Source organism: Sciurus vulgaris, assembly GCF_902686455.1.
Source record: "Sciurus vulgaris genome assembly, chromosome: 11".
NCBI classification, from domain to species: domain Eukaryota; kingdom Metazoa; phylum Chordata; class Mammalia; order Rodentia; family Sciuridae; genus Sciurus; species Sciurus vulgaris.
In genome coordinates this window covers 92,450,488-92,468,842 of record NC_136472.1, presented here as the reverse complement: position 1 = coordinate 92,468,842, position 18,355 = coordinate 92,450,488, and the positions used below count along the sequence as shown (strand labels likewise).

The 18,355-nt window shown below is 34.2% G+C and overlaps 1 protein-coding gene across 2 annotated transcripts in view; it reads left to right on the top strand.

Annotated features, from left to right (window-relative positions):
* Positions 1–18,355, top strand: part of MTMR2 (myotubularin related protein 2) — a 120,713-nt gene that overhangs the window by 70,454 nt on the left and 31,904 nt on the right. For both annotated transcript variants that reach the window (XM_079101960.1, XM_079101961.1), the window contains one exon: positions 14,504–14,579. In XM_079101960.1, the coding sequence (XP_078958086.1) occupies positions 14,504–14,579 (76 nt within the window). The remainder of the gene's footprint in view (positions 1–14,503; positions 14,580–18,355) is intronic.

Genomic DNA, 18,355 nt, shown 5'->3' with positions numbered 1-18,355 from the left:
TTTGTTATTCTTTAATTGAATGAGCTCCATGCAATGTATTTTCTTCTTGGTAATGTTTTCATAGTGTCCCAGAGATTTTGATATGTTTATTGTTGTTCTCATTTACCTTTAACATTTTTTTTTATCTCCTTTCTGATGTCTTCTGTTATCCATACTTCATATAGTAGCATACTATTTAGTCTCCAGAAGTTGGAGTAGTATCTGGTTTTTACTTTATCATTGATTTCTAATTTCATTCCATTATTATCCGATAGAATGTAAGGTAGTATCTTTGTTTTTTGTATTTACTGAGGGCTGCTTTGTGGCATAACGTATGGTCTGTTTTAGAGAAGGATCCATATGCTTCTGAAAAGAAAGTGTATTAACTTGTTGGTGGATGGAATATTCTATATATGTCTCTTAGGTCTAAGTTATTGATTGTGTTATGCTTGCATTCTTAATATTATATTCTCCTTGCTGTTTATTGAGTTGTTTTAAGCCACTTGTATATTCTTTTAGGGTTACTTCAACTGTTTAACTAGTCTTACAGGTGAACTTTAGTACATGGCAGGATGCTGAAAGTAGATGGATGTAGAAGGCCTCCACTGTCACTTTCTCTTTATTTCCTCAGGACACCATATATACCACAGAGAATGAGTGATTGGCTTACATTTGGACAAAATAAGGGTCATAATGTTAATCTTTACATAAAATATTGTAATTTTTATTTTTATTAAACTTAAAAAATGTTATTTGTTCTAGTTATACATGACAGTAGAATGCATCCTGACACATCATACATAAATGGAGTATGTTTTCTCATTTTTCTGGTTGCACATGATGTAAAATCACACCTGTTGTATAGTCATATATGTACATAGGGTATTAATGTCTGATTTATTCTACTATCTTTCCCACCCCCATACCCACTTTCATCCCTTTACTCCCTTCTACCTAATCCAAAGTAATTGTGTTCTTCCTTCCCCCTCCCCTTATTGTGAAATAGCACCTGCATATCAGAGAAAACATTTGGCCATTGGTTTTTTGGGATTAAGTTATTTTGCTTAGTGTGATATTCTTCAGCTCCATCCATTTACTGGCAAATGCCATAATTTCATTCTTCTTTAAGGCTGAGTAGTGTTCATTGTATATATAAACCACAGTTTCTTTATCCATTCGTCTGTTGAAGGGCACCTAGGTTGCTTCCATAGTTTAGCTGTTGTGAGTTGAGCTTCTATAAACATTGATGTGGATTTATCACTCTTAATGTTAATCTTGATCACTTGGTTGAGATAGTGTTGGGTTTATTTACTGTAGAATACTCCCATTCCCTTCACCTTGTACTATTTATTCATTGGAAAGAATTTGATATATACAGCCCCACTTAAAAAGTTATGCTTTGCTTCCTTGAGAGGATGAAACATTTCTGGAATTCTTCTTCATGGAAGATTTATTTCTTCATCCTCATTTATTGACTTATTCAACTGTTTATTTCATGATAGACTTGTGGATAGTTATGTGACACATTTGTTACAATCAAAATCTACTTTATTGCTCCATTGTTTCAACTCCACATTTGGAGATCTTGTGTCCTTCTGACAGACTCCTGTATCAGTGTGATTTCCTTCTCCAACTCCTCCTTTTCACTTTTTAGTACTATAAGATGCATGTCACATATATTTCCTGCTCCATTTCTAGAATAATCATCCATTTTCCAAGGAACCCTATTTCCTTTTTATGGAGAATGGTATTAGAATCCAACAGGTTTTAGTGTGGTTATCTTAGCAATCATAAAATGGTAGTATTTTAGTTAATTATAGGTGAAACTAACTGTAGACAGCTTTGCATTACTTTTTATCTGATTGTATTTTGGCTCTCTGTGTGGGATAAGGGGTTTGGTAGTATAGTCTTGAAAGTTGTCATTCTCAGACAGTCATCAAGAATATAAGCAACAATAAATGTTGATGAGAATGTGAGGTGGGGGAAGGTACATTCATACGTTGCTGATAGGGCTGCAAATTGGTGCAACCACTATGGAATGCAGTGTGGAAATTCCTCAGAAAACTTGGAATGGAACCTCCATTTGACCCAGCTAACCCACTTCTAGGTTTATACCCAAAGGACTTAAAATCAGCATATTACAGTGATGCAGTCACATCAGTGTTATTTTGGGCATCTGGAATGTATTCCATTCTGCTTGTCAGTGAAAAGATTCATGACCAGCCTGTTAATTATAGAACTAACCCCATTTCTGATTCTTCTAGCCATTATGATGTTTTTCTCCCAATAGGAGATATTTATAAATAAAAATTGAAATATGATAATGTGGAAAAAAATTTGAGCAAATTATATGAGGAAAATCTGGAAAAGGACCAGAGGCAGTTACTAATTCATTTTCTTCATGAAAGCATTTCAGAATTCATTTTAAAAGTTCTTATTTCTCTGATTATTTCCATCCTTTATAGGGAAATGACTTCAATCCAAACTTAGTACCTCCCATTTTACTGAAAATTTTCTCTCCAAAGTTACCATTAACTCTTCTTTGTTAAATTTTGTGTGTTTTATAACATTTTGGGTTTTATTAAAAGAGTTATAAAATGTGTGGAAAATAGAAATAAGATTACACAAATAATAAAAATCACTAGTACTTCCACTATCTAGGAATAACTATTCTTAGTATTTGAGTGATTAAATATAAAAATTTTTATAAAATCTTTTCCTTAAAATTCTCTTACTTAGATCTTTTACAAGTACAGGGTTAAGTATCAGAATAAAAGCTCCTCAACTCTGTCCATCACAGACTTGATGTCAGCAATTAGCTGTGCTCTTTGTGTATATTAATATAATGTTTATTTGGTTTGTATTTCTTTTGATATGATTTGTATATATTATTATAGATTCGTTTAACCCCTGTAAGAGGGTAGAAGTTCTGAACGTGTTAAAAAGTTTAGTACAATGTGCTAAGTGATTATAAATGAAATCTAATATAATGTAAATTGTTTTAAAAACCAGAAAGTATTCCCAGAGGCTAAGATAGGAGGATCCCAAGTTCAAAGCCAGCCTCAACAATTTAGTGAAGCCTTAAGCAACTTATTAAGACTCTGTCTCAAAATAAAAAATAAAAATGGCTGGGGATCGTGTTAAAACACCCAGGGGAAAAACCCCAGTACAAAAACAAAACAAAGCAAAACTAACAAACAAACAAAAAAGAAAAACCAAAAAACTAGAAAGTGGGAGAAAAAGTGTGTCTTTCTGATATACTCAGAGTGCATCAGAAATAGCATTGTCTTTTTTCTGTTGACAGTAGGGAGATAAGGAAAAATCCATATATATAAAAGGTATTTGATTAGGTGAAATGCTAGCTAACATGATGCTGATTTTGGAGATTAAATCTTTCAGGCACTTTATTAAGCACAGAAAAAGTGCTGCTGGTATAACTTGTGTTACAAACCTTAGATGGTTCCTTAAGATCATCTTCGAATGTACAGAAAAAGCAATAGTGAATATTTGACAAAATTATACATCTATTCCATATTTTTAACTTAGGAATAGGTGAATACTTACGTGAGCATTATGCTTGATATTAAAATAGTAGAACACTGGAGGCATTCCCAGTGAAGAATATTGTTTATAAATACTGTTTTATCAATTAGATAAATGCATGAAAGGCATATTTTTGAAAACAAAGAGAGAAGTATTATTTTACCTGGAAATCAAGAAAATCAAATGAAAATCAAGAATTTAGATCACTGACAAACTGCTACACCCCTTCACGTCCCCCATTGGAGACATAGGTAGGTGGAAACCCATCAGCTAAGATCTTTGCAGGAACCAGTACTTAAATTAATATTAAATTGCTGGCGGCTCCGCATAAAATATGAGTGTTAAAACTCCAGTGGTGTCTTATCTTAAGGAGGCCCTTTTAACTTTTGTGAGTTTTATCATTAAGAGCTTCACCAGGTTCTCAAAAGTGAAGACTGAGAATCTTCCGTTTCCCACAAGGAAAGGGAAAAAGAACCATTCTGAATGGTATGTAGAGCATTCTCTTCTTTTCAACAGGGCTTGCCCTCAAGAGAAGCTGTTTGTGTTTTGTATTGTTTTGTTTTTTGTTTTTTGGTGCTGGGAATCAAACCCACAGCCTTGTGATTGCAAGGCAAGCACTTCACCGACTGAGCTATCTCCCCAACCCAAGAGAAGCTGTTTTTCCAGAGCCTAACCTACTGGGGTTTTGTCAGAGCCTGGCTGACTTAGGAGAAGGAGGCTGCTCAGGGCGAGTTACTTCCAGCCCTCTCCAGGGTTGAAAGTACAAACTTTAGCACCCTCTAAGCCGTCCTGTCTTCCCTAAGGAGAAAGTGGTACAGTACTTGTAAATGTCACATCCCATGGGCAGAGAGGTTCACTGAATGGTTGGATTATAGGATTTAGCCACATAATCAGCTTTAATCAGCTTTTTCCATTTCCTGAACTCGCATCTTGCTACCTTGTCACTGAAGGACATTTACCTTATGTCTTTCAGCAAAAAATTACAATGTATACTAAAAGGCAAAATTTATATGTAAGTATGAATAGCTATTATAAAAGTAATTATAAAATATCAAGGAAAAGATCATATCTATAATCTATTTTATAATAATAAAAATACAAAATATCCAGGAATGAAAAAATTTGTAGAAACTTTATGAAGAAAATTTAAATTTCTGCTTAGCAACATAAAATGATAAATGAATGGAAAGATACCTTGTTTTTGCACGGAAAAGCTCAGTATTCAGATTTTAATTCTTGCATATTCTGTAAATAATGTGGTTAAAAGCATGACAAGCTGACTTAAATTTGTAATAATAAAAGTTTGAAAACAATTTAAATGCCTTTCAGTGAGAGGATGGTTATATAAATTGTTGATATGTTTATAATTAAATAATGCAATCTGAAAAGAAGAGGTGGATTCCCATGTTTGGATATGAAAAGTTGTTCAAGGCAGTTTAGAAAACCATACAACAATGTTAATAAGTTCCCATACTTTACCCCTTAGAGATTTAGAATTTTTTTTGTAGAGGTTTTTGCTGAAAAGGAAAGGAACCGGTATTTATAAGAATATACCAGTGCAGGAACTGTTAGATACTTAATAAGTTACCTGTGTATTTTGGGAACAGCTCGTGTTTTTTGTGTTTTTTTTTTTTTTTTAATATTTTTTTAGTTGTTGATGGACCTTTATTTAATTAATTTGTATGTAGTGCTGAGAATCAAACATAGTGCGTCACACGTTAGGCAAGTGCTCTATCACTGAGCTACAATCCCAGCCCCGACAGTTGTGTTTTTAAAAATTAATAGACTATTATTTAAGAGCAGTTTTAATTTTACAGAAAAACTTACTGGAAAGGACATAGTTCTCACATTATTGGATACCTCTACCTACCAGTTTCCCCTATTATTTACATCTCAATGGTGTGGAGCATTTGTTGTAATTGATGATTCAGTAATAATATATAATTATTATTATTGCTGTTATCATTTTGCAGTAGCTGGGGATTAAAGCTAGAGCCACTCTACCATGAGCTACATCCCCAGACCTTTATTCATTTCTTTTTTCTTATTTCTTTTTTGAGACAGGGTTTCACTATGTTGCCTATGCTGGCCTCAAATTTGGGATCCTCCTGCCTCAGCCTCCCAAATAACTGGCATTATATGTGTGCCACCATGCTGGGCTGATTGACTATTATTAATTTAAGTCCATAATTTGTGATAGGGTTTTATCTTTGTGCTACGTATTGTTCTGACAAAAGTATAATGACTTGTATCCACCATTGCTGTATTATTTAGTATAGTTTCAGTGCCCTAAAATTTCTTCTTGCCTGTCCTATTCATCACCAGCTTCTTCCCTTGAGCTCCTGGAAATCACTGATCTTTTTTGGTTATACTTTTGCTGTTTCCAGAACATCCTGTAGTTGGAATCAACCAGTATGCAGTTTTTCGTAGGCAACGCAATACTGTCATGTACCACATAGTAACATCTCAGTCAATGATGGACTATATATACCATGGTAGTCCGGAATGAGCTGAAAAATTTCTATTGTCTTGTGAACTTGTAGCCATCTTAGTATTACAGCACAACACGATACTTTTGTGTGTGGTAATGGTGCAAACAAACCTATTGTGACACCAGTTGTATAAAAGTATAGCACATAAAATTATGTATCATATACAGTATTTGATAATTACAGTACAAACTGTTATTAGTTTACATATTAACTGTATTTTACTCTTTATTGTTATTTTAGAGTATATTCCTTCTACTAATGTATTTTTAAAAAAGAGTTCACTAAAACAGCCTCAAGCAGATTCTTCAGGAACATTGCAGAAGGCAGCATTGCTATGATAAGAGATGACAGCACCATGCATGTTATTGTCTCTGAAGACCTTCCAGTGGAACAAGATGTAGAGGTGGAAGACTGTGATATTAATGATCTGTGCCCTGTGTAAGCCTAGGCAAAAGTGTGTTTGTGTTTTAGTTTTCAACAACATTTAAAAAGTTAAAAAAAAAAAGTAAATAATTTTTAAAATGGAAAGAAAAAGTTTATAAAATGAGGATGTAAAGAAAAATATTTTCATACAGATATATATGAGTTTTAAACTAAGGGCTATCATAAGATTGGAAATTTTAAAAAGTTTATAATTATAGCAAGCAAATGTTAGTTTATTGAAAAAAGAACAATTTTTAAATAAACTTAGTGCAGCCTAAGTGTATAGTGTTGATGAAGGCTGTAGTAGTGAATAGTATCACCCTGGGCTCTCACATTCACTCTTCATTCACCCACTGACTCGCACAGAACAATTCTTCCTGTAGCTACATTTGTGGCAAGTGTCCTATACTGGTCTACCATTTAAAAATATCTTTTGTACCAAACGTTACTGTACTTTTCCTACATTTAGATATGGTTAGAGACACAAATGCCATTATGTTAGAGTTGTCTACAGTATTAAGAACAGTAACCTGCTGTAGAGATTTGAAGCCTGTGAGAAATAGGCTATACCAAATAGCCCGGGAATGTAGTAGGCTCTATCAGCTAGATTTGTGATAGTACACTCAGTGATGTTTGCACAGTGACAAAATTGCCTAATGATGCATATCTCAGAGCACATTCTTGTTGTTAATCAATGCATAACTGCCCTTTTAAGGTGCACCATATCTTTTCCTCACTCCGTAGCTTACTTAGTATTACTAAATTATGTTTCATTGTATGGATGTATCACAATTTGTTTATTCATTCACCTGTTAAAGTTGTTTTAAAGTTTTGGCAGGAATGAGCCATTTTTAACTTATTCTCATATTAAATTTTAAACTTTTTCTGGATATTTGGTGCATTAGTTTCCTAGGGCTGCTGTAACAGACTAGCTTAAGACAACATAAATTTATTGTCTTACAGTTCCAGAGGCTAGGAATCTGAGATCAGGATATTGACAGGGTTGGTTTCTGCCAACCAAGAGGACTTTGAAGGACAGTCTGTTCCATGTCTTTTTCCTAGCTCAAGGTGAAGCCAATAGTGTTGACATTCTTAGGTTAGTAGATGCATCAAGTCAGTCCCTGCTTCTGTCTTTACATGGCATTCCCCCTGTCTTCACATGGCTGTCTTCTGGCAAGAACAGAATTTGGGATGCATCCTATGACCTCATGGTCCACCAGTATGAGCTCATCTTAACTAAGTATATCTGCAGTGACACTGTTTCCAAATAAGGTCACATTCTAAGGTACTGACACTTAGGTCTTCCAACATATCTGTATTGGAGGGTACAAACTCATAGCATAAAGTGCTGCTTTCTAGACTATGTCTTTAAATACTCATCCATTTTTGTTGTTGTTATTGAATCATTAATGGTGATGTAATGTTGTCCAGTTCTTGGTAATTGCGGTCTCATCTGAAATCTAAGTTGCTCTTGTCTGTGTTATAAAAAGAAAGGACTTCCCAGCTGCTGGGATTTGGATGTATTTTCAAATGTGTAACCAATAAAATGCATCCCAGAAGCCAGTCTGTGGCTCTACCCTGTTAAGGTTTTTGTTTGTGTGGTTCATTTGCTCACTTTGTGGTTTGTCAGTGAAGTTGTACAAAAAATAGAATAAAATAAAATGGATGTAAACAGTTTTTTAAAATTTATTTTTATTGTAAACAAATGGGGTACATCTTGTTTCTCTGTACATGAAGTAGAGGCATCCCATTTGTGTAATCATACATTTACCTAGGATAATAGTTTTTTTTTTTTAATTTTATTTTATTGTAAACAAATGGGATGCATGTTGTTTCTCTGTACATGGCGTAAAGGCATACCATTTGTGTAATCATAAATTTACATAGAGTAATGTTGTTTGATTCATTCTGTTATTTTTTCCCTTCCCCCCATCCCTCCCACCCCTCCCACCCCTCTTTTCCCTCTATACAGTGCTTCCTTCCTCCATACTTGCCCCCCTCCCTAACCCTAACTCTAACCCTAACACTAACCCTTCCCTCCCCCCATTATGTGTCATCATCCACTTATTAGCGATATCATTTGTCCTTTGGCTTTTTGAGATTGGCTTTTCTCACTTAACATGATATTCTCCAATTTCATCCATTTGCCTGCAAATGCCATAATTTTATCATTCTTCATGGCGGAGTAATATTCCATTGTATATATATACCACAGTTTCTTTATCCACTCATCAATTGAAGGGCATCTAGGTTGGTTCCACAGTCTGGCTATTGTGAATTGAGCAGCTATGAACATTGATGTGGCTGTATCTCTGTAGTATGCTGATTTTAAGTCCTTTGGGTATAGGCCAAGGAGTGGGATAGCTGGGTCAAATGGAGGGTCCATTCCAAGTTTTCTAAGGAATCTCCACACTGCTTTCCAGAGTGGCTGCACTAATTTCCAGCCCCACCAGCAATGTATGAGTGTACCTTTCTCCCCACATCCTCGCCAACATCTGTTGTTGCTTGTATTCTTGATAATCGCCATTCTAATTGGGGTGAGATGGAATCTTAGGGTGGTTTTGATTTGCATTTCTCTTATTACTAGAGATGTTGAACATTTTTTCATATGTTTGTTGATTGCTTGTAGATCTTTTTCTGTGAAGTGTCTATTCATTTCCTTAGCCCATTTGTCAACTGGATTATTTGAATTCTTGGAGTAGAGTTTTTTGAGTTCTTTATAGATTCTGGAGATTAGTGCTGTATCTGAAGTATGATTGGCAAAGATATTCTCCCACTCTGTAGGCTCTTTCTTCGCATTGCTGATAGTTTCCTTTGCTGAGAGAAAGCTTTTTAATTTGAATCTATCCCAGTGGTTGATTCTAGCTTTTATTTCTTGTGCTATGGGAGTCCTGTTAAGGAAGTGTGGTCCTAAGCTGACATGTTGAAGATCTGGACCTACTTTTTCTTCTATAATCCTCAGGGTCTCTGGTCTGATTCCGAGGTCCTTAATCCATTTTGAGTTTAGTTTCGTGCATGGTGAGAGATATGGGTTTAGTTTCATTCTGTTGCATATGGATTTCCAATTCTCCCAGCACTATTTGTTGAAGAGGCTATCTTTTCTCCATTGCATATTTTTGGCCCCTTTGTCTAGTATGAGAAAATTGTATTTATTTGGGTAATAGTTTTTGATTCATTCTGTTATTCCCCCCCACCCCTTGTTTCCCTCTATACAGTCTCTCCTTCCTCCATTCTTGCCCCCCTCCCACCCCCATTATGTGTCATCATCCAATTATCAGAAAGATCATATGTCCTTTGGTTTTTTGAGATTGGCTTATCTCACTTAGCATGATATTCTCCAATTTCATCCATTTGCCTGTAAATGCCATAATTTTATTATTCTTTATGGCTGAGTAATATTTTAGTGGAATTATCCAACTTTTTCTTCTTCTCAATTTAACACATAAAATATGGATGATAGTTTGTTGCTTTCACAGACTTAATTTTTTTCCTTTTAGATTATTATTTGGTTCCTTGCCAATTTCAGAAAATTCTTTCCTGTTTTTTTACAATCTAACTATTCCACGTGAAAACTAACTCATAATATTGCCAGTTTTGACATCAAGATTTCGGATTTCTCTTATAGTAATTTGTGTGTATGTGTGTGTGTGCGTGTGTGTGTGTGTGTAAGAGGGAGAGAAGTGCAAAAGTGAGAGAGAGGTAGGGAGAGAAGTGGGAGGTTAAAGTCATAGGAAATATTACTGAGCAGTTTGAAAATAATTTGATAGGATGGCATGGAAGAAAATCAGTGTTGAGAGAGCAAAACTAAGCAAAATTTTAAAAAATGGTACATTTGAATCTTGTGATTTAACTTATTTTGAACTAAAGATACTTTCATGTGAATGCTGAAACACTTTATAAATCAGTTTCGCATTGATCTCTTCATTCCCCAAATCCCTTTAAGGAAGGCCAGTCCCTGGTTTTTGAGTTGCCCCTCTTGTTTTGACCTCCCTTTGTCTCTTCATTGAGTCTTCATTTCTCTCTTCTTCCATTACTGATATCTGAGATAAAATTCAAGTAAAAATCAAGTATTCATATAATTGCATCTGTTTTGTTTTATAAGCTTAGCATCAAATTTGATTACTTTTTCTAATATAGTGTATTCCTTTTTTATTTTAGCTACCACAGAGTAATCTAGGACTTTGCTATGTCTCTCCTAGATCATTTAACTGTTATCATATTAAGTTCTATGCATCTCCTTGACCATGCCATCTGCCTTTATCAGAGGCCTGTGGTGATTTTCTTTACATGACTGGTCAAGTCTGAAATTCTTACCCCTACCCTAGTATTTTATTATAAAAATTCCTAAGTACACATCAGAGTTTACAAGGAATTCATTAACTCCACCATCCAAATCCTGCCCCACATCTTACTCTTCTGTTTTTTTATCTCATACCCACCATCTGTATGTTCCGCTATCCATCTATTCATTGGCTTGCTTTTTGATACATTTCAAAGTAAATTGCAGATATTATTGTACTCAAAACTAAATACTTCTACATCCAAATTATAGTTAAACAGTATATATAGTTTATCTTTTGCTGTAAAATTTATGTCAGAAGAAGTGCTAAAACCTTGACATACATTCTGTGCCTTTAGAATAATGCATGCATATGTGTACATTGACCCTTATAGAACTTGCCAGTATCACAGCTGTATCCTTCAGACTCCTTTCTCAGTTTGCATTGCTATTCTTACCCCCATAGCAACTATTGTTCTGAGTTTTTTTCCTTCTCTGTAGGTTACTTTTGTTTGTTGTAGAATTTCATGTAAATGGACTTATACAGTATGGACTTTTTTGCTGAAGACTTTAGTAAATTTCAGTTTTTTTTCTTTACCCTATTTATTGAAACCCTTCACTAGAATACCCTAAACTTTCACTCCATTTTTATTTCTCAAACTTCTTTATTCTCTGAGGCAAACATTACAGTTATTCTGTTTATTTTCCCAAGTTGTGTCAGATTCTTGGAATATTTCTGCATTTTCCTTTCTATAATGTTTTACATGTACAACATTTTTTTCAGTGTACTGTGTGCTATTTATATCTGTTGATGTAATTCAACAAGATATAAATGTGTTGATTTCATAATTAGAAGAAATTTTTGGCAGTTTTTGATAATTGGTCTGAATTATTATTTGGCAACACAAAGTACATTTTATATGCTAATGCTGATATAAATTATTTAAATGTATCAACACAGTTTTTATAAAAACCCTATTGTTAGATACTATAATTGCCATTTAATAGATATAGAAAGTGAGGCATAGAGAAGTTAAATGCTTTGCCTAAGAATACCTATCATATGACACAGGATGTGAACCCAGGAAGTTTGTATTTTTTTTTTTTTACATATTGAAAGCTTTTATTATCTTTTTTTTCTTTGTAAGTAATTGTCACGGGTTGGCCTGCCTTCCCTCCTTTCCTTCTTTCCCTTCTTTTATAACTACATAAAAGACTATGTCAAAGACTGGTAATTAGATAGCATTTTAAAAAGGTGAACTTTAAAGATGATTCTTTCTTGAGTTTTAGAATATGGCATATTAAAAATTTAATATTGATGTGTGCATTGTATTCTGATTCTTATGTGTTACATTAAAATTATAAGAAAAATTATTGAAGTTTTGAAAGAATGAATTTGGATTATGAGTTTGATGAACAGAAGTAAATTTATTCTTGTAGTTCTTGGCTATCGGCATTGCATTATTAGCTATTGTGAGAATTGGATTGCATTATTAGTTATTATGAGCATTGGATTATAAAAGTAATATCTTAACACATTTGTCTAATCCTCCCTAAGCACCTGTCATAAACTAAGGAATAACTTGGTCATGAAGAAGTAGATTATATTTGTATTGCCTAGTAAAGAGGCCGCTACAACTGTAATATCTAGTACCTGAATTCTGTCTAGTATGATAAAAAAAAGGAAAAGAAAGTAAAATGTCTCATTAATACTTTAAAAAATAACTTTTACATGTTGAAATAATTTTTTGAAATATTGGATTAAAGAATATATATTATTAAAATCAATTTTGCCCATTTTTATTTTTGTAATGTAACTACCAGATAATTAAAATTTGTGTATGTGCCTCATGTTGTATTTGTTGGGTATTAAAGGGTCTAAGTAGGGTATCTCTTCTCTAGAAATCTGATAGGGAAGAAGACCAATTAGAATGGTACTTAAAATGGTAATTAGAAGGCAGTTAGAATAGTATGGGAAGTGAGATAGGAGCTCAGGCATAGGAAATATATGGGTGAGTTCTGAAGGTTATACAGTAGTAACTTTTTTTTTCTTTTTACCTTCTTTTGAGGTCTTCTAGTCAAATATTTGGATGGAAGGAAATAAATGACAAAAGCAGATAAGCATTTAAAAATGTTTTTTTGACATTTTTTTTTCTCATAGTATTGGTTCTTAGTATAATGAAACAAATCAAGGTTGAAGAAGGATGTCTGAATTTGGTCCCAGAGGCCACCATTCTTTGTCTTCTCCCTGTTGCCTTGTACAAGCAAATGAATAGTAGTACCATTTGGTAGTTGGGACACACATCAGTTTCAGGTCTATTAAGTTCATGTTTTCTGTAATACATCCAGTTGAAGGTTAATATTAGGTGTGGAACTACAGCCTAAAAAACTCTGGGCTGGCAATATAGATGTAGGTTAATTTAAGTCATAGGTAGGTATTAAGGATTGAGTAACAGGAATAGAGTCTAGGGCAAACCCCTGAGGCCAGGCAAGGTGAGGAAAAGGAGAATAAAAGCCACTGACAGAGAATGCTCAGAGAGGGAGCAGTTCAGCCAAGGTATCTTTCAAGAAGCAGTAAGTATAGACAAATGTGGGTTCTTTTTCTTTTTTCCTTTTAAATTTATACTTTTATTGTAAGATAATTACAGATTAACATATAATAGTAAGAAATTACACAGATTCAGTTTATCTTTTACCTGATTAGTTTCCCTGATGATAATATCTTGCAAAACTATAATCTAATATTACAGCCAGGATATGGATGTAGAGATGGTCAAAATGTTGAACAATTTGATCACCACAGGGATTGCTCCTGTTGTTATAGTATAGCCAAGGTCACTTCTGTCTTGGTCTCCCTTCTTGTCCTTAACCCCTGGCATCTTCTTTGTGCGTGCGTGTGTGTGTGTGTGTGTGTGTGTGTGTGTATGTGTGTGTTTCTTTAATAAGGATGTTTTTGGGGAGAAATCTGGTTTCCTGGATAGGATTCGATTAGGTGGCAAAACTAGATTGCAGGAAGCTGAAGAATTAATGGGAGGTGAAGAACAGAAACAGTGTTTATTAGTAAAAGAGATGGGGGATGGGGAAGACTTTTGGTAGCTATTATAGGATATAGTTAGCACATGACAACTTGGTGTGCAGGTATATTTACTTGGTTGTGACTTCCATAACTGTTTCTTGGTGTGTAGGTATATTTACTTGGTTGTGACTTCCATAACTGTTTCATTCTTGGAATATAATGTGGCATCCCTTCACAAAGGAGCTACCTGGTAACAGTTGTTATTAGGATTTTAATTTAACTTTTTTTTTTATTCAACAAGATTCATTATCAACATTAACTCCAGATTGTCTACTTTACTAAATCTATATAAGGGCTTAATTTTGCCCAAGTTTGAATGTGATGTGGACCTTCAGCATGACATAATGGAAAGGGAATGAACTTTGTATTTGAAATCCACACTTTGGCATTTTAGGTATGTGGTCTTGAGCAAATCAACTACCACTTTGGTTTTTTTCCCTCCTTACCTATCAAAAGAGAATATAATACCTCCTTTGTTGTTGGGCCCTTGTAAGATTCAGTATGAAACATGTTAAGTTTTTTATGTTCAAATTCAACTTCCCATGTTACATATGCCAACTCTGCAGTTTTATAATTTGATTTAAAGTAGTAATTGTGATATGGTGTTATAAATTTAAGAATAAGCATATTTACTTGAAACTTGAATGAAAAATTAGCCTTTGAATTTAAAAAACTGTTTCTTTTCTTGTTCCTCCCTCCCCTACCATCCAGGTCCTGAGGGAGTCTAACAAATTAGCAGAAATGGAAGAACCACCCTTGCTTCCAGGAGAAAATATTAAAGACATGGGTCTGTAATGGTATTTTTTGTTTAATTTCCTTCTCCTGTCTGACTGCAGACTATTCAGTACCCTCTGCATGCGGAGAATAAACTAGTAGCACTTATTCCCTGCAGACTGCCAACCTGTAGTGTGTGCTGCAAGCCTCAGGTGGTAGTATTCATGTTTGGGTTACTGGAAAATAGGAAAATGAATTTTATCTGGTTTCATCTCTGGTTTGTTTTATTTTCTTTGAGTGCAGGTGGATTTATTTTTAACTGTTGTTGAATTTCATGAAGGGAAATTTCATTATTTTGAATTACTACATTAACATATTGGGTTGTTAGATGAAAACATTGACTTGTCACTCTATCCAAGTAGTGTTTCTTAAAACACATTCTCTCATGTTTACCTCCTTTATGGTTTTTTTTTTTTTCTCTGAATAAAGTCAGGTCAATTTTTGGATGAAAATACTTCATCTACATTGCAAAATAAGCCATTTGTCTGAAAGTGCCTTTCTCTGTACTGCTTAATGTGTAATATGAACTGGAAACTCAAAATGAGCATCTAAACTGTATTTTTATCCCCAAGCTCTAGCTTTATTTTGATAATTTACATAATACTCAGAGATTTTTGAGAAAGAAAATAATATTAACAGATCAAAATAAAATTCTATTTAGCCAAAGTGGATCAAGTAGATGATAGTTTCATTTTATTATCAATAATATTTTTTAAAGGATTTAATGAATGCTTCTTTCGCCCTGGCTAGGTGTCATTTTCTTGTGTACAGATAAGCCAAAGAAAGAAAATACCCTCAAAATGGGTGGTTATTAACTACTAAATTTAGGTTTTTAGCCCTAGCACGGATTTTGTCCCTTCTTGCTCTTAACATGATTGAATAACCTCCTCAGTCTTTTTTCCCTTCTCAGCATCGTGTATACACTAAGCTCTTAATCTGTTGAATGAGGTACTAAGTTATCATCATTGAATGTTACATAAGAACAGTAGTTTTTGTCTGCTTGCTATCTCATTTAGTCATTCTCAGATTAATGGTCTTATGATATTAGCCCCATTTGGTGGATGAGGTTCACAAAGGAAAGCACAGGGGGATTGCCTCAATAATAAAAATATATCTAGCACTGTGACAGTTTCTTTTTTCCTATTCCAAGCCTAATGTCTATGCTCCCTCCCCTGAAATATGTAGACTTAACAAAATATTTTCAAGTTTCTTTCATTGATTTCTCTTCATTTAATATCAATACTAAGACTTGAGCCATTTCTCTTTTCCCACTTATATACTCTATTCTGTTGATTATATTCAAATTAATGATCTCTCATGTCATATATTGGTTGATGATTACTAAATTTATATTTCCATTGTGAGACTCCATCCTCATGGATGCCTAAAAAATGCCCAACTTAGATTCAGACCTTGTATCTACTATAGGAATCTTATACCCAGCATATCTAAAACTAAAATCATCACCCTTAACTCCAGACTTACTCTTTTCATGCATTCTCTCATTTGACATCATTACCAGTGTTCATTTACTGAAGTCAGAAATCTGGTGTCATCCTTGATATTCTTTTCTTCTTAACATCAAACAAGTTATCAGATTGGGAGGAGTCAATTGCTAAGACTTCCTTGAATTTATCTTCTCTTCATTTTCAGAAGCCCTTGTTATATTTATTTACATTGAATTTCAGGAACTTATGAGAGACTTCAAATGGAAATAGCATATGCAACTTTATTTATTTTTGAAATGCTGGGGATCAAACCTAGAGCCTAATGCATGCTAGTCAAGCACTCTATCATTCTACCCAACACTTCAGGTGGAAATATTGAATAAAAAAAAATCTAGGCTTGAGGTACATAGTAAGGAATCATCAGCACATGGGTATTGGTTGAAAGTAGGAGGAGGAAAATAACCCAGAGACTGTATGGAGTGAGAAAAGGACCAAGAACATAACTTTGGTGATCACTAACACTGTAGTTATATGGGAGAAGAGGAATGACAGAGGAAAATTGAAGAGTGGACAGAATATGATATTCTTTTTTTGCAGGGGTTGGGTACTGGGAATTGAACTTGGGTATTCTACCTCTAAGCTATAGCCCCAGTCCTTTTTATTTTTAATTTTGAGACAAGGCCCCCACTAAGTTGCCTGGGGCCTTGCTAAGTTGTTGAGGATGACCTCAAACTTGTGATTCTCTTGCCTCAGGCTCCCAAGTTGCTGGGATTACAGGTGTGCTGTCACCATGCTGGGCAAGTAGGTAGAATATGATTCAAGACAGTTGGTGTGAGCCAGAGTAGACAGTTAACCTTTGTCAGAACATGTTCTTTACTTTCCTCACTTATGTAGCTTGGATCAGTTTTTTTTTTTTTTTTTTTGTATTGAGTACTTTATCACCATCTTATTCTTCTAAAGGATACCTGTCACTAGGAAAAATTCCCTTGCCTATGTTCTTGAATACTTTTATGATCCTGTGCCTGAATGGATTTTTCCCATCTGTGTATACTTAAGAGTGTGTTTTTGTTTCTTTCTATATAGACTGAATGCTTTAATGCATTACATTTCTTTGTATATATTTATCACTCTCATAGATGTGCATTCTCAAGGTCATTTTGATATTCCTCACAGAAACTATTAGTATTCTTACACTCTGATATTAGTGCAAATTTGAGAAGATCAGTAAATCTAAGATATTTTGGTAACAGCAGGCAGTATGTTATTACAAAATTTATAATACCAAACATAAATATATCTTAAAATCATCTATATAGACCTGATTATTGTGCAAAAAATTAAATGTAATAGGAAAAGAGTCTAATGTAAGGGTAGCTTGCATATTTTCATCAAAACAAGACCTTGGGTTTTAAATTGGTTTACTATGAATACATGGTTTACATAAAAAAAATAGTTAAATCAGTTTAAGAACATCAAAGAATGCCTTAGGAAATAACTCTCAGAATATTGTGGGCTGGCCACATCAGGAATAGAGATATTCCCAGACTGTAGTAATTCACACTTTAATAGAGAAGGCAAATGTTAAACAGACTGTGCTCAGTTAGTAACTGGGTTTTGCCCTGAGGGTGCCTTATGTTGTGCACAGAGGTTTGAGTTTTTAGTCAAGGGAACTGATTCAAGTTTTAAAGATAACAGTTACTAGTTTTGAAACATTCATCTTTAAAACTTGAAGAGATAACAATTACTAGTTTTGAAACATTTGGCAATTTATTTCACTTTTCTGAGACCTGATATTTTCATCTAAAAATTGTAGCTAACTATATTCCAATAGGATTAAGGCTAAATGAAATACTCAGGTGAAAAGTACTTTATAAACTAAAATGCTAGGTCACCAGTGGTATTTATTATTGTCATTTGCACTGGTAAGGATCCTAGTCATACAATCTTCCTTCTGCTTCATGAAAACCGAGAGCATCTTTTCTATTCAGAGTAACTTAGCCTGAGCAAACAGATGAAAGCAGGGACTGATGATGGCAGTAGTAACAAAGGTCCAAACCCTTGTGGTGGTTGTATAGTACTTTGAATTTTAGAAGCACTTTCATGTATATTATCTCAGTGATTTTAGAGTTAAAGGGAAGGAGGCCAAAAGCTTTAGAACAAGAGGGCCATATCCTGTGGTGGGGTTACAGGAAAATAAGATCCATTTTTTTCTTGTGCAAGTTAGAAAACTAGTTCTAGAAGGAATCCAGAAATACTTCTAGTAACATTGTATAAACCCTTCTTAGTTGAAGTGAAAATTAATAAGGATAAAAAAAAAAGTGTGCAAAGCAAGTCTGTGTAT